The sequence below is a fragment of the Mycothermus thermophilus genome (genome assembly GCF_041956435.1).
Source record: "Mycothermus thermophilus strain CBS 625.91 unplaced genomic scaffold VTJ04scaffold_7, whole genome shotgun sequence".
In the NCBI taxonomy this organism is placed as follows: Eukaryota; Fungi; Ascomycota; class Sordariomycetes; order Sordariales; family Chaetomiaceae; genus Mycothermus; species Mycothermus thermophilus.
This window is the reverse complement of record NW_027191433.1, coordinates 906,283-922,576: the sequence shown is the minus strand read 5'-3', so window position 1 is coordinate 922,576 and position 16,294 is coordinate 906,283. Positions and strand designations below refer to the sequence as shown.

General features: G+C 57.6%; 2 protein-coding genes across 2 annotated transcripts; one reads left to right on the top strand and one right to left on the bottom strand.

Annotated features, from left to right (window-relative positions):
• Nucleotides 1-2,118: 2,118 nt before the first annotated feature.
• VTJ04DRAFT_9870 (uncharacterized protein) lies at nucleotides 2,119-6,169 on the top strand (the record flags this gene model as incomplete). The annotated part of the gene is made up of 6 exons (XM_069368464.1): nucleotides 2,119-2,245; nucleotides 2,310-2,364; nucleotides 2,428-4,036; nucleotides 4,103-4,218; nucleotides 4,282-5,466; nucleotides 6,100-6,169. The coding sequence occupies 6 exons, from the start codon at nucleotides 2,119-2,121 to the stop codon at nucleotides 6,167-6,169; spliced, it is 3,162 nt and encodes a 1,053-aa protein (XP_069214605.1).
• A 2,327-nt stretch (nucleotides 6,170-8,496) lies between these two features.
• On the bottom strand, nucleotides 8,497-15,193 carry VTJ04DRAFT_9869 (uncharacterized protein; the record flags this gene model as incomplete). The annotated part of the gene is made up of 4 exons (XM_069368462.1): nucleotides 8,497-8,541; nucleotides 8,602-14,448; nucleotides 14,506-14,797; nucleotides 14,874-15,193. 4 exons carry the CDS (start codon nucleotides 15,191-15,193, stop codon nucleotides 8,497-8,499), a joined length of 6,504 nt encoding a protein of 2,167 aa, XP_069214604.1.
• Nucleotides 15,194-16,294: the final 1,101 nt, after the last annotated feature.

The window sequence follows — 16,294 nt, the reverse complement described above, 5'->3', positions numbered from 1 at the left end:
CCCCCCGCCCCCCCCCCACCCACCCCCCCCGCCCCTCCCCCCGTGTTGGGGGTTTGCAACCGGCATCGGTATGTATGTGCACATCAAGGCCAGGCACATACGTAGACTAACTACTAACTGTCTAGACTGTCTAGGCCTGCACCGGCCCGCCACAGGTGCGCATCCCAAGGTGCAGTTCCCGTGCGAACCACTCTCGCTAGCGGCGGCACGTAGTGGTGGTGGATGCTACTCTAAGCCATGGCCCGGCAGAATTAACGCGGGGCCTGTCAAAACGCGTCCAATAGGGGCTTTTGCCGCTGCTGACGTTCTGTCTGGGCTCTTTGTCTCTGTCAATGAAACCTTGATTGCAAAAATAATGTCAGTCTCCCTTTTTGCAGCAGCAGTAGCATCAGCATTGTTCTACGTAAAGACTCGGGGTTGTCGGCGTGGCCGTCTCAAGTGAGTCGGTTGCGTATTCCATTTATTTCACTATTTGGTGTCAAGTGCAGAGTGAGGTCTCTTGTTCCAGATCTTTTTCATTGACCGCGGTTGATGCACGGCCGTTGGAGAGCCATGTCCTCGAGATTCTTTAACGTATTGGTGCTGAGCTTGCACCCTCTCCCGCCCGCCTCAGCTGACATACATGACCCTGCCTCACTATCTTTGTCCTTGTATACACCGGCTAGCCGGGGGACTCAGTCACTCAAGGAGCGTGGGCGATAACAAGCACCACGCTTACATCTCGCCAAGCATATCCCAGATTTTGGGTTCTAGTCCATGACACCGCCCACTCTCCTTAACAACCCCCGTTCTTTATTCTCTTTGTGGGACGGTGAGCTCACCTCAAACCTGCCCCTTGTCATCCTCACCCGGCAGCCTGTGTTCAGATACCAGGTCTCCGAAGGTCCCATAGACTCCCCATATCCCCAGAGTTGCTATCCCCTGTATCCAGAACTGGGAAGCGACAAGCCAGGATCCAGGACCTGGGATCGGGAGTTTGGCGTGGGGAATCGTGCCCAGAATTGCGGCCCGTGTCCAACGTAACGGGGAGTGACTGCTACTCGACCCATCAAGGTGACCATCTGCCGTTTCCTTCTTCTTCTTCTTCCCGTTGTCGGGATCCTACCCGCCTCGCCTCATCGAGAGTGTTTAGACTCCAGTGTCTGCATACCAGGATTGGCTAGGACAGCTGCCCCTCCCCCTCCCGTATCGTTGTGGCTGGACCCCGAGATCTGGCGAACCGGTCAGTTCCATAACGCTGTGTTCCCTGACTCACATATCTATGTTAGGAACGGGCTGATGGGCGGTGAGATCATGCGTCCTATTCCCAGGGACGGGGTCCGCGTCACCTTGAACAACCACCTAGCCTGAGGGGTGAGAATCTCCGGTGCGCAAGGCACACCCCTTCCTCACTCCATGACCATGGGAGTGCCATGGCCACCCGCAATACACTATTTCCTGATGGTGATGGTGGCGGCCACCATGTGTGCCGGATCACCATTCCTTAACCAACACTCACTCACGGCGAGTTCATACTACCCTTGTTGGATCTCAACCCCCAAGTCCTCGCCTTCGTCCCCGCCTCCAAAGGAATCCCAGCCAGCCACCCCAGAGCCCGCCTCGTCAGTGAGAAAGTTGTCTTTCATAAGCCCAGCAAGCTGAGCGTACCGCCTTGTCGTGGCACGTCCTTGGCCGTATTAGTCTTGAGCTATCCATGAGGAGAGAACTAGGGGGATATGATGCTGATATTTCCAGTCTTGGAAATCCACATTTAGCATACCCGAGGTAGTATCTCAGCCTGTTTCTCAGCTCATCACAGTCTCGGGAGAGGTCTGTTGATCACACTGCCTTCTTGGTCTTATCTGGACCCAACAGTCAACCTGACCGGCCGGCCGGCATCTGTCCCCTAGGCCATTCTCTCTTATTGTTCTGACATCCCTCCTTTATCCTCACTTATGACTTATCACATCCTATTTCCTTCCCATCCTCTCATCTAACCATCCGTTATCCTACCACCATCTAGAGCACCGGGTACCTGGTTGACCACTTACACGCCCTCCACTATCAATCAGACTCCTCTCCCAAGGCGGTTGGTTTCCGACATTGGCCTTGAACCTCACCCATCATCCAACCCAAACAATGGCGACACCCGAGTCGCTCACCATGGACACCACGTCCGCAAAGTCCTCCCCGGGGAAGGTCTGGTGCACGTATTGCGGCAAGCGGTTCACCCGCAAGGAGCATCTGGAACGCCACTTACCAACCCGTGAGGACCAGACCTTCACTAGATAGAGTCGACGAGAGCTAGACTGACATGGCAAGCAAACAAGACACCAATGTAAAGCCTTACCGGTGCAGTGCTTGCACTCTCGGGTTTACTCGAAGGTAGGGAAATACTAACATCAAGACCCTGACCCTGAGACCTAGTCATACTGATCTGCATCACAGAGACCTCCTCCAGCGGCATTACACGACATACCACGAGCCAAGGGACTCTATAGAGCCACCGGCGGGTGGATTCTCCAGCCTCGCCGGCCGGACCCAAATCTCCTGCCTCACATGCGCCAACGCCAAAACAGGATGCGACAAGAAGGTCCCTTGCACCCGTTGTGCCGAGAAGAACCTCCCATGCGAGCCCAGATATGCCCGGCGGTCCTCCAAGGCCGCTATGCGCGCCGCCGCCGCCCAGATTGCTTCCTCGCCTCAGGTGTCTCAGTATGGTGGTGGCCATGGAACACCGGGAGCAAACTTGGGAATGGCGACGAAGAGCGAGGTGGGCAGCTCCTCCTCCGCCATTGAGGTGGCATTACCCGGTATGCCGCGAGACGACGACGTCTCTTCGTCGCGGACGACTCCGCAAAACACACTGTCAAACTTTGGAGATTTTCCTACGCAAGACACACGCATGATGGGTGGCGGACTCGACGATTACCTGTCCTTCGGAGCCGCCCTTGGCCTTCATCTGCCCCCATTCACCAGCCACCCATACCCGACGCCCTCACCCCACGAACTCCCTCCCCAGGACTTCTGGATGGACTTCGACATGACCTTAGATGCCTACCCAACCCCCCATACATCATCATCGTCATCTCTCGGTGCCACTGGCCTGTACATGACCCCGCTCCCCGAGTTCGGCAGCTCGCCGACACCCGAATTCATGTCTGCCTCGGAACCATCCTCCAGGGGGTCCATCCAAACCTCAGCCACCAGCCGACTCTCCACCGAGCCGGACGACTCTTGTCGGGGGCTGGGCTTCGCGAGCCTCACATCAACAACCGGCGACGCAACCCACGACGACGACCTGAAAGCCGTCGTGCTAGCCGAGGCGGCGTGGAACGTCGCGCGCTGCAACCCCCTTGCCCCGGCCGACTCCTGCCCGCGCACGTCCCTGGTCCATCTGGAGTGTTTGGAGCAGCGGTCCAAGCAGGAAGACACCTGGACCGCATTCGGACAGTACCTCGAACAAGCCGAATGGGGCAGCAGTGCCACCGAGAGCACCGCAGTGGTCCCGCTCGCCTCGTCGACCCGGGATAAGTTGCTCGCCATCACGCAGAGCTTTTTGCACAAGGCGCTCGAGATACACCGCGGAGGCATGCTGGCGCATCACCGGTATCGGGATGGATTTTCGAGCGCCGGCGGCGGTGGCGGCGGCGGGCCGGGCCAGTTTAATTTCCTGGTCCTCCCGTCGTCCAAGATCTTGGAGTCGTGCCTCCACAGCCACGTCCGCAGCATGTCGACCAGCTACTACCCGCTCGTGACAGGCGGGCGCGTGGACCCGAACGAAATGCTCGAGGAGAGCCGGGCCTCGACGTTGTTGCTGCTGCTCATGATCGCGCAGGGGGCGGCGGCCATGCCCGTGGCCGAGGCGAGATATCTTTCTGCGGGGCTGACGGAGACGTGCCGGATCTCGTTGTTTGATCTGGTGGAAAAGGACGTGGAGCTCTCGGGGGATCCGGTCACGCTGCGGTGTGCGTTGTTGTTCCTTTTGGTGGGCGCTTGGAGCGGGGATAAATGGTTGATGGATATCGCGATGGGGCAGAGGGGCATGTATATGTCGGTGAGTAGCGGTTTATATTGTAGACCTTCGTGATGGTTCCCATACTGACGAACGCCATCGTTGTAGATGATCAAGCATGCGGGCATGCTCGAGTCTCGAGCACTGGCGATGCCGGAACTCCGCGACTCGGCCAGCATCGGATTCTGGTGGCATGAATGGCTACAGTACGAGACGCGGAACAGGTAAGCCAGATCATTGTCCTGAATATCCTCTAGTATTAAACTCAATAACTGACATCTATTCAGACTGGTCTATAACTACGTCATGCTCGACCAAGAACTCAGCCTCTTCCATGACACGGCCCCCTTTTTCTCCATCACGGAACTCCAATGCTCCCTCCCGGGGCCGGACCTGCTCTGGAAATCCCAAACCTCCGAGGAGTGGTTCGCCGCCATGAAGCAGTCCCTCCTCCGCACCACCTCCACTCCCATCTCCCTCCACCGCCTTTTCCAGGACTTCCTCCAAGACGACTTCCTGCACCGCCACCCTTCCCTCTCTCCCCAACACCTCCGCCTCCTTCTCCATCCGCTCCAATCCATGGTGTTCCACCTCCGGCAGATGATCTCCTGCTTCCCCAACGATGACGAGTTGGTGGAACCCAGCCTTTCCGCCGGCAGCAACAACAACAACAACAGCAGCAGCAGCAGCAGCAGTAACAATCCGATGATGATGATGCGCCAAACAATCCTTCACCAACTCCGCTCCGTCCAAGCTCTCCTGCAGAAATGGCACACCCTTGCTGCAAACCACGCCAAATCCGACCCGGACTGCATGACGACGCTCTGCAGCCTGGTGCTGCACCACCTCATCTACCTCGACACGCTGACTAATTTCCCCGAAATCGAGCGCCTAGCTCGCAGGGAGGGCTTGACGACCGCCCCGAGCCCGAGCCCCTGGGAACTAGCGGCGCGGCACGGGCGGTGCATTTTCCAGCACGCCGACCAGGCGGTGCTCCACTGCGGACAGGTTTTTCGGCTGCTGAAGCTCATCCCGCAAGACCGCCGGCCGGGGTGGTGGCCGTTGGCCATGTACCGCGCGACGATGGTGCTGTGGGCAGATAGCGTGGGAAGGAGAAGTATCGAGCCAGGCTTGTGTGGAGGAGGTGGTCAGGACAAGCAGCAACCATGCTCGACGAGGCGGAGGATCATGATCGACCAGCTCGAGTCTATCGACGAACTCATGACGGCGACAGAAACAGTAACAACAGCAGGTATGATGGGACTTGCGGCAAGCCCAGACGGAAGCATCGTCGGGCTCGAATCTCCCGGCGACATTTTGTCGTATACCATCAAGCACCTCGAAACGTGTCGCGGCTCAAGGATGGGAGATGGGATTGCGCGCAAGCTGGTCGAGCTGGGGAATCGTTGGGCGGCAGTGGAGGGGATGGATTTGTCGCCTGCTGCCACTTGTCTGACGACGACGACAACAGGGTCAGGGCAGATGTGAGGGAGGTATGGTTGTAAACTTGGAAGGTTGTTGGATTTCTTTTCTTGTACGTTGACTACCTAGTCTTGTTACTTTTCTGGGATGGATATGGCCATTCTTTTCTCTTTCTGGGTTTCCTTGGGTGTTTGGCGAAGGCTGGCTAGATTTCTGCGCCGAAAATGGACGATTTGATTCTGGTATTCTGTAGTATGTTCTCAATACCTGAGGGTTTTCACACCCACGACCAGCCAGACCTTGTCATCCTCTCTCTAGGGACATTGACATCTCTACAAGGAGGCAATCTTCTGTTGTTGCTGATCATAACTCAATTCCAGACACGAAAAGATCAGGTGATCTCTCCTCCATGCTATCTAGGTCCCCAGGTATCCGAGAGAACATGGAAGTCGGCAAGTATGCACTACAGACGGCCCTGCGTTACCGCGCCGTCGAGCGCGCAGCCTTGAGATGGCATGCATGCGGCCTTGCGTAATGCGCAAGTGAGTACTATACAGGCACGCCGGGGAGCCTGGAATGAAAGGCACACCGAGCGCCAATGCGGCCGACAACCACCACCACCGCCGCCGCCACCAGATCGCCTCTTTCCGGCCTAGGTCTTACTTACCAACACTAACACCCAGAGAAGCTTGTTGGCTCTTCACAGCCCTCCGTTGGAACCTTCAACTCTTCAGCTCGTCGAATGACGTCTAAATCCCCCAACATCTACCCCACCATCCCCTACCGCCCTCAGCCTCCCCCTCCCAATGATTCGGCGTGGGGCTGCGGCGCGGGACCTGAACCGGGCAAAAGTGGGGTCCGCTAAATGCCGTTCCCGTCGTTAGTCCCAGGTTCCGGGTTCGGTAACTAGGTGGGTCTCGGCTCGGCGCCCCCACCTCGCATCCGAACCGAACCGACCCTGTCCGGCCCGGTGGTGGGGTGGAGAATCCGAACCTCGATCCGGTCCGCCCGCAGCCGGTGCCCCAGACGGGATTCCAGGTTGGGGTTAGCTGCGTGATGGGCGCCGTTGGGGTGCAGGGAGGTGTGTTGGTTTTGGATCGGGGTGGGCAGATGGAAGAGGCCTGGCCACTACAAGCTCCGGAGATGCCTACCGACAGGGATGAGAGAAGGCTTCCAGCTTACTGTGCTCGAAAGCTGGGGACTTCGGAAGGGGTGCCGGAGACTCGCCTGTGCGTGTTTGGCGCCTTGTTTGCTTCCGAGCTCGGATACATACCAAAGACAGACAATGATGATACCATATCGTCGAACCGAGCGAGGGAGGGGTTCTTGCTTCTCGACAACTTTTGCCTACTCAGGATTCCCTTTCTCCCGAGCAAGACCTTGGCAACGTGAGACAGAAATCCGCGATAGTACATCCATCCTGGATACACACCTACCATCATGCCATCCCCATCATGCCGGCATCTCGTCTGCAGCTGTGCGCTTGTGCGCGCGCCTGCGTATGTTTGACAACCGCCAACCTAACCCACTCACCCACCACCCACCTGGCAGATCCGTATGTAAGGCTCGGGAAGTTTCCATACCTTGATTCCATCACACGACATGCCGCAAAGGGTGGCACAGCAGTCGGCTCTATCGGGAAAACGAAATGCCATGTCCAAACCAGTTCCTTATTCCAGATGTAGCAATGGATCGGCGATGTGTTGAAGAATTGGAGGGAATACATACGGCATGAAACCAACAATGCTTGGCCCCCAGGCCAAGACATGGACCCGTCCGTTACAGTGATGGTGTGGTGTTGGAACTCGAATCCTCCACACACCAAAGTAGGTGTATATGTGCTTGACCTATATCCATCCGAAGCCATCCATCATTCTCGACCCAATTGATCATGATAGATCCAAAATATCACACCCCAACACGCCCATCTCCCAACCGGTAGCCAACACCCTACTCCCTCCCCAAGTCCAAACTCTAGACACAGACATGACACTCAACACCCCCCCGGAACAGATCAAAACTTGCTCCCATTAGTCTTCCGGACTTCCGTGGGGTCATTTTTCCTCGCCTCCCTGGTAGGTAGCTCCTCTTCCTCCCTCTCATACCTCTCTTACCTACCAACCTACCCACCCGACATACCAAGTTACGACCAACGACCATGCCTGCGGCGCAGACCAACAACACCAACAACACCACACCAACGACGATCGTCCTCAAGCAAGCCACCGTGGCACAGCTAGCTATCTAGCCACCCCGCGCACTCACAGAACTACTGTGTAGGTACTTAATGGCTGTACTGTACTGTATGTATGTCTGTAGGTAGCTCCCTTTCCAACAGCGGATAGCCACGTCTCTTAATACCCTCCCTATCCGATGGTGAACACCATGCAATTTATCAAGGCGCCGCTGCAAAGTAGAATAAGACACATACACACATACTCCAGAAAACTGACTGGGCATGTATGGAACTGACTATATGTCCATACCTTACCTGCATACCGGCATACTCCGGCAAGGTGACATAGTCCTGTCGTACTTCAAGGACAAACCTCCAAGCTCAAATAACAAATAACATGCTATTGGCCACCACACCCCATCCACTTTCCTGAAAAGGCAGGATACCGGGCCCACTTCCTCCTGGGGATGGGTTGGCGGTGAGGAGGAAATGGACTACATCAAACACCTCATCCACAACATCAACATCACCGAGACATAATGTGGCTGAGAGTGCTGGTGTTTGGGATGGACTCAAGCAAGCCAAGAAACACAAAACACAATCCTAGATGAAGCAACATATAAGAAAAACCGTTGAATGCGCTAGCAAAAGAAGTGACAAAGTGATGGCCCGGATGTCAATGTGGCCTGTCCCATATCCCACCCTCCCCACGCCGCCAACCTTCAAAGTCACCATCATCATCAACCTTCATCCACTTCGCTGAAAATACATGCGCTGAGGTGGCTTTTCCATACCTGCCCACCCAGTCTATGAACTGAAACTATCAAATACCCAGAAATGCTGTTATGACCATACTCAAAAGAGATACTCATCCCCAATCCTCCACCATCTCCATCATTCCCATCTACTCCGCAAGAGCCTCCTTGATGTACGCCTCAAGCTGCTTGGCCTGCAGTCCACTGTCAGTATCCGTACTTATCTACACACAAATGCAAGATAGGCAACTCACCAGCTTGCCATGCATCATCGTGAAGTGATTGCCGGGCATGTGCTTGAACACCATCTTCTCCGGCTCAATCAGCTCGTCCCACTTGTTCGGTCCAAAGTCGGTGCGGTTGTCGAGCAGGAACAGCGCATGTCCCTTGGGGTACGGCTCAGGCCGGGGATCGTCGGGCGTCTTGCAAACGCCGTCCTCGCACCAAACAGTCAGGACCTTCGGGCTCTTGCCCTTGGGTAGCGGATCCGGCTTGTATGCCCCAAGCGCCGTGATAGATGCCGAGAAATGAGGCAGCAGCCACTCCGGAATTTTCTTGCCGCCGTCCTCACCCAGCAAACCGACCGAGGCGAACCACGCGTGCAGGCCCTCCGGGAGAGGCTCGATCGTGTCAGGCGAAGGCGCGTCGATGATGATGAAATTCTCCACCACATCGCCAGCCTTGATGAGCTGGTAGATGATCTCGTACGCGATGACGCCTCCCGCGCTCCATCCCGCCAGGGAGTAAGGGCCATGGGGCTTGCGCCGCTTGATCTCCTCGATGTACTTGCGTGCTATGCCGTAGACACCACAAGTGAACTCGTGCGGCGTCTTGAGGAACGGCGAGAACAGGCCCCAAACCGCCCACTGCGACCCCACGTCCGCAATCTCAGTGTACGACGTGGCCGATCCGCTGCCGTCCGGAATCATGAACAGCTGCTTGGGGCTCTTGTGCGTCCCCGACAGCAAGACGGAACTGGCAGTGCGGTGCGGGTACTCGTCAACGATCGTGGTGGGCCTGGGAGGCTTCGGCGGCGCAGGCTGCTCAATGCCAATTCTGGGATGCTGCTTCTGAGGAGGCTTCTGCTTGGCCGATTTCTTGGGGGCCACAGAATCCTTGACACCCAGTGCCCGCTCCACGTCCTTGAGAGTCGGGTACGTTGTGAAAAGATTGGCCGGAACCGGCGTTCCCGGGAACGCGTCCTGGAGCTTGCTGACGATGCTGAGATTCATCAGCGAGTCCAGACCGAGGTCTGCCAGGGCAGGCGTTGCAACGATCTCGTCCACATCAACATCCAGCTCGCCGCTGATGATGGTGCGAATCATCTCGCGACGCTGTGCGTTCTCGACATCATCCACGTCCTGCTCATCGGGCACACCGCCCACGTCAGATTGTGAATCGCTGGGTCCGGGCGGAGTCGTCACGTCCGACTCTGATGCCGAGTCGCCAGAATCTTCGTCAGATGAGCTAGAAGCGGACTCGGCAGCCAGCGCGCCCTCCTTGCCCAGCGACTTTGCAACCTCCGCAAGGTACTTTTTGAAGGAGCTGACCGTGGGGTAGTCGACAAAGGCATTGGACCGGATTTCGACCTCCAGCTGTTCTCGGATCATGCCGATGACCGTCAGGGACATAAGGGAATCGACTCCCAGATCGGTGAATGCCACATTGTCGGCGAGCTCGTCGTGGCTGCAGCCGATCTCCCCGGCAAGGATGTTCATGGCAGCCGACACAAGGTCTGGCGTCTGGCTACCGCCGGGTGATGCGGTCTTCTTGGACTTCTTTGGCCCGGTGGCCTTGGTCGATGCAGCAGCAGCAGGCGGGGCTGCCCGAGCTGGAGCGGGTGCAGGGGCCGCGGCGGCAGACTTGCCACGCGGAGGCATGATCCTGTTGAGCAAGGCCCGAGGAATCTCTTGGAACTTGATGCCCCCCGTCATGCCAATGATCTTGTCGCCATCGAACAAATAAGCATCTCCAGCCATCACCTTGGACCCCTTGACGGGCTGCATGCGGATGTAGCTGCGGTACTCCTTGCCGGCCACGGGAATCTCCGTGAAGCGCATGGATCCCCAGCCGTGAGAAATGTAGACGGCCTCGCGAGAGTCGATCGCGTCGGTCCCGTTGATGATGAAGCCCGAGATGTGGCAGGCACTGTCGATGTGGTACGGGCTCATGTAGAAAGTACCGTCCTCCTTGGTCGTCTGGAACCGCACCTTGGCTGTCGCCTCGCACTCGTCGCTGAGGAGGATGACCTCCTCCATGCCGCGGTAGCGCGGGGAGTAGTCGACCAAGGCTGTGAACAGTTTGTAGGCCAGACCGCGGCCAATCTTGGACGCTCCCCCCTCGGCTTCGGCCTTCATAAGCGCGTCGACACGAGACTTGATGAGATAGTTGACCCGGTCAAACTCAGCCTGCCACTCGTCTGGATTGCCGTAATATACCCTGCAGAAGGCATGCTCCGTCTTGTGGTCGCCCTCGCCTGTGTGGAAGACAAGGTCTGCGTGACCCATCGCGGCATTGGCGGTCACCGTCAGGCGCAGGATCTGGCTCTTTGCCTTCTCATCGAAAATGAGCGGTTTGGGCACACGCATCTCGGCCACGTTGCAACCGATCCTCTCCGTCTTGGGACGCAGCAACTTGTAGGCGAAGTCGCAGGCCGTCATGGCCATATCGCCGTACAGAGACGACGGGCACAGAGGATTGTCGTTGACCAGGTGGCCTGAAACGACGTTGCGGAGTTGCTCTTGGCAGAGGTCCGACTCGAACTCGAGGACGGCGACATCGCCACGGACATCCTTCTTGACAACCTTCTGCACGGTCGTCGTCGAAAGCTCTGGCTTCGCGGGTTGAGGGACCACACCACTGTTCTTGGTGAGGCACCAGTCGCCCGTGTACTGGATCCAGTAGTTCTGCTCGTCGAACGCGTAGCTGGGGAGATCCAACAAGCGCACCGAGTCGATGAAGTCGCGGTGATACTCGTTGAAGTTGATTTCCAACCCAGCACTGTGCAGGGTGCCGAGGCTGGCCGACAGCGTCTTGTAGCACAGCTCCTTTCTGCGCAATGTCGGGACCGCGACGGTGGATGAGCCGAAGGCAGCCTTGACGAAGTTGGCACAAACGGGGTGCGGGCCAATCTCGATCCAGACCGTCTCGTCGTCAATGGCTTCCAGCTGCTGAGCAGAAACCAGGCCGTCAAAGAACCTGACGGGCTCGCGCGCGTGCTGGCGCAGGTAGACCGCGTCGATAGGCTCACCCTCCAGCACCTTGCCCAACAGGGGCGAGATGACAGGAAGCTTGGGCTTGTTAAAGCTGACGCCGTGGGCAAGCTTCTCAAAGTCGTCGAGAATGACTTCGACTTGGGGCGAGTGGAACGCGTAGGGCACCTGAAGCTGCGTGCATTTGAAGCCGGCTCCGCTCAAAGAAGCAGCCATCTGGGCCACCTCGTTGCCGTCACCAGCGAGAACCGTCTCGCGGGGGCCGTTGACACAAGCGACATTGACTTGATCTGGCGTCGTGCCCAGGGCCTGCATGACAGCCTCGAGAGAACCTTGGACGGCAAGCATCGAGTGGGAGCCCCGGGTACACCGCTCCAGGAGCAGCTGAGCTCGGGTTCCGACGAGGTAGATGACTTCACTCGCCGACAGCACGCCGGCAGCATCGAGCGCGGCGTACTCTCCCAGACTGTGGCCGATGACGACGGCCGGGCGGACTCCCCACGACATCCACAGACGCGCAAGGGCCATCTCGAAGCAGGCGAGGCCGATCTGCAAGACGACAGGCGACATTTGGTTGATGTCGTCGACGCTCCCGTCAATGAGCGGCATGAACGAGGAGAAGCCCTGCATGCGAGCCAGGAGATCAAAGTCGTCGATGGCCTTGCGGAAGACAGCGTGGTTCTGGTAAAGCTCCTTGCCGAGCGCAGGGTACTGCGAGCCCTGGCCGGTGAACATGAAGGCCACCTTGGGTTGCGTCTTCCCGCTCGGCACCACGTTCTCCTTGATGCGGTTCGTGATGGCTGTCTGCACCTCGGCCAGATCGGTGCCCGTGACATTGATCCGCCAGTGGAACTGCGCCTTTCTGGCAGTTGTGGTGTACGCCACGTGCGACAGCGGAGTATCGGGGTGCTCGGCCATCCAAGCGACGAGGCGTTCAGCATTGCGGATAAGGGATGCCTTGGACTTGGCCGTGACGGTGACAAGATGGTGCGAACGAGGGTCCTGTTTCGGCGAGGGGAGCTTGGGGGCTTCCTCGAGCAGAAGGCCTGTGTTGCCGCCAGCGGCGCTGAAGTTGTTGATAAAAACCTTCCGCAATTTGCCGTCGCTCCTCCGGAACGGAGTTGGTGCGAAGGCAATGTGGATGTTGCGCTCCGCCATGTCCTTGGGGAACCTCTTGTTCATGACCGAACCCTTCTTGATGCCAACGTGCGGGGGGATGCAGTTCTTCTCAAGCATCATCAGGACCTTGATGAGAGCCGTGATTCCAGACGCCGCCTCGCCGTGGCCGACGTTGGCTTTGACCGTGCCGAGGTAAAGCGGCCTGTCGGCGGGACGCTTACGGTCGGCAGGCGCGAACACGCTCGTGACCGATGTCATCTCGGTATAGTCGCCGGCCTGCGTACCGGTGCCGTGCATCTCGACATAGTCCACATCGAGGGGATCGACACCAGCCTCGTCGAGAATGGCGGTGGACAAGGCCGACTGCGTCGGGCCGTGAGGATGAGTGATGGATATGGCCTGCGCCGAGTGGTTCGTGGCTGTCCCAAGAATGACGCCGAGAATCCTGTCATTGTCGGCCAGGGCATCGTCCAGTCGCTTGACAATGACCGTGGCACAACCGTCTCCTCGACAGTAGCCGTCGGCGCCGTCATCAAAGGTGGCGCAAGGGCCCTTCTTGGACAAGAACTGGCCCCGGCTCAACCCGCAGAAGATGTCGGGATTGGTCATGCAGTTGAGACCACCCACGATGGCCGTGTCGCAATCCCTAGCCCACAGGGCGGTGCAAGCAACCTGCATGGCGGCGGCACTGGAAGAGCAGGCTGTGTCGATGTTAAGGCTGGGCCCCTCAAAGCCAAAGTGGTAGTTGATGCGGCCAGGTCCGAACGCGCGGACACCTCCTGTGATGAAGTACGTGTCCACGTCCTGGGCCGCGTTTATCTCGCGCCAATCATCCGAGGTCTGGCCATAGAAAGTGCCAACCCGGTCAAGCCTTGTCGACGGAGTCCTGTTCTTGACGAAGCCCGACATTTCCAGCGCCTCGTACGCCGTCGTCAACGCCATCCGTTGCATCGGATCCGTTACCCTGGCCTCGCGGGGCGACATGCTGAAGAACTTGGGATCGAACAGGCCAGGGTTCTCAATCCAGCAGCCGTACGGAGTGTGGCTTGTGTTCCGAGTCTGGCCCTTGGGATCGACGTGAGTGGATGCGTCAAAGCGGTCCGGGGGAACGACCCGATGCACATCGAGTCCTTTCTCCAGCAGCTCCCAGAGTTTCTCGTGGCTGGCCGCATCGGGGAAGCGACCAGCCATGCCAACGATGGCGAGCTTGGGTTTGCCGCTCGAGCCTTGGTTGCCAATGCTGGGCATGGTGCCTCCCGCCAGCTGAGGAGCCGGACGGCGAAGCTCGACCTCCAGGTCAGTTTGCTTCTTGAGCAGGCTTTGGAGCGTCGAGGCATTCTGCGTCGGACCAAGAGGCAGAATCATGCAGCTCTTGGTCTTGAACTGGCGAGCCTGCTCAACGCAACTGGTGAGCACCTTGTTGAATGCCAGGGTCTGGTTCAGGATGGAATGGCAGATCGTCTTCAGGGTTGACTTGGCATCCATGGCGGGGAGCCACGACCCGGTGGCACAGCACATGATAGGAGACCGAGGCTGGGCCTTGAAGAAGGCACCCTCCACCTCGGGGTTGTCCAAGCCCAGGAGCTTCTCGATGTCCACGGAAGAATGAAGATGGCTGGCGTGGTATGGACCATGAACCGGAATGGACACCGGCTTGGGCGTCAGGACGCCGTTGCTGACCAGAGCATCGAGCGTGGCAGGAGGCCCAGAGACGGCAACACTGCTCAGCGCCACGGCACTGATGTAGGCACGAGCGGTAGGAGGGATGCCCTGGGATTGTGTCAGTTCTGCTGTTGAGACTGAGGGGGTGTTTTGCTGGAAACATACGCTAGCCACGTGGAAGGCATCCAGCCTCTTTTGGGCTTCATCTTGGTCGATGCCCGCAAAGATGTAGGTCCAGCTGTCGGACTGCTCATGGGCGGGACTCAGCGTCTGGCCGATCTCGTGGACATAGGATCCAGTCTTGAAAGCCAGGATGACAACTTGGACGCCAATGTGGACAAGAGCTGTGAGAGACGGCGTCATCGAGATGGCTGCGGCGGCCCACAGTCCCGAGCAGAGACCGATATGGAACGTATTCTGCGGTGACGTGATGTCTTCGCAATGCTTCTCGGCATGGCTAGGCGAAAGAGACAGGTCAGCCACATGGAACACCAACCAGCCAGGTATGTCAGACGAGGGGATCAACGACTTACTCCAGATAGTGCGCGAGTTGTGAGATGGTGAGCAAGGCGGCATCAATGCCGGCGTGCTTCAGCTTCGAGCTGTGGTACCGCTCATTGAGTTGTTGCAAATTGAGGAAGATCGGGAGCCGTGATCGCTCTGCGGCGGGCAAAGCCTCCACCAGACCCTTGAGGGCGTGACAGGACTGACGCAAGAACACCTTGGCAAGCTCTCCTTGCTCCTCCTGGCGGAAGAATGCGGCAAGGAAGCCATGGCAATCGAGTGACTGGTCCCCAAAGAGGAGAAAGGCAGGCTGCTCGGTGCCGGCCTGCTCAATCGTGGAGGAGGCCATCTTGGATGCGGAAGCCCCGGTGTGTCGTGGGGGTAAGGATGGGAAGAATATATGTGGAGGTGTGTGGTTGCTCAACACAGCGGAGCAAGAATAAGAATCTATGGTGGTGTGTGCCGGGTTTCTTATACACAGTGAAAAGGCTGTTGGAGTGTCGGGCAACGGACTTGTCGTTGGGGAGAGGATTGCGGGTGAATGGAGCTAAGGATACAAGTGGTATGAGAGTTGGGTGAGAAGAGAAAAGGGAAAGGAATGGAACATGGAGTGACCGGATGCAAGATGTTAGTTTGAGTCAACCGGGCCATCCATGTGAAAGTGGGTGGAAAATGGAATGAGCAAATGTCGGAGGCCGACTGCCTTTTTCTACCTGGTCGTTATCTGAACCAGGAGGAGGCACCTATGGACGGATGCTGCCAGTGGAAGTTCCAGAATCCACGTCAAGGTGACGAAGGGAAACAATGACACGACCAAAATAGGAATTTCTCACCCGGATGACGAGAAAATGTTGTGTAGCGGGAAGGAGAAGACCGCAAGCAGTTACTCGGTAACCAGTGAGATCTGTACGGTGAGATGCCGCATAGCCCATCCATCCTACCATGAAAATAGGACGAAAGGGGCTGGCACGTACTCGTCGTCGTCCCCGTTCCCCTGACTCAGATCCAGAAACATCGCTGACGGACTCTCGGGCAGGTGGATGGAACATTTGCACAAAGTCTGGCAAGTCTTGACGGCGAAGGGAGTTAGGAGGCTGTCCTTGTTGGTAGATGCTATCTAGGCTGTCAAGCCCTGGCCAGTTGAATCCCGCAACCATCCATTCATGGCACTGCCTGAGTTAGGCGAAAGCCTCCATGTCCACAGGACTCCGTGAACGTAGTCCGGAGCTTCCTGTAGCCCGGACGTGTTCAGGTAGATCAATACCGAAGGCGAAACCGAGAAACAGACAGAGTTGAAGGCCAGGCAACCGATGCGGTGCATGTCTCAAGTACGTGCCGCTAGGAGCTAGGAACGAGGTGGTTAGCTCCATGTCGTCGTCGTGAAGTCCGGACTATCAGCGGGTCTGTAGTCTCCATCTCAGTCATCTCTCAGGTAAACAAATGTCCAGAA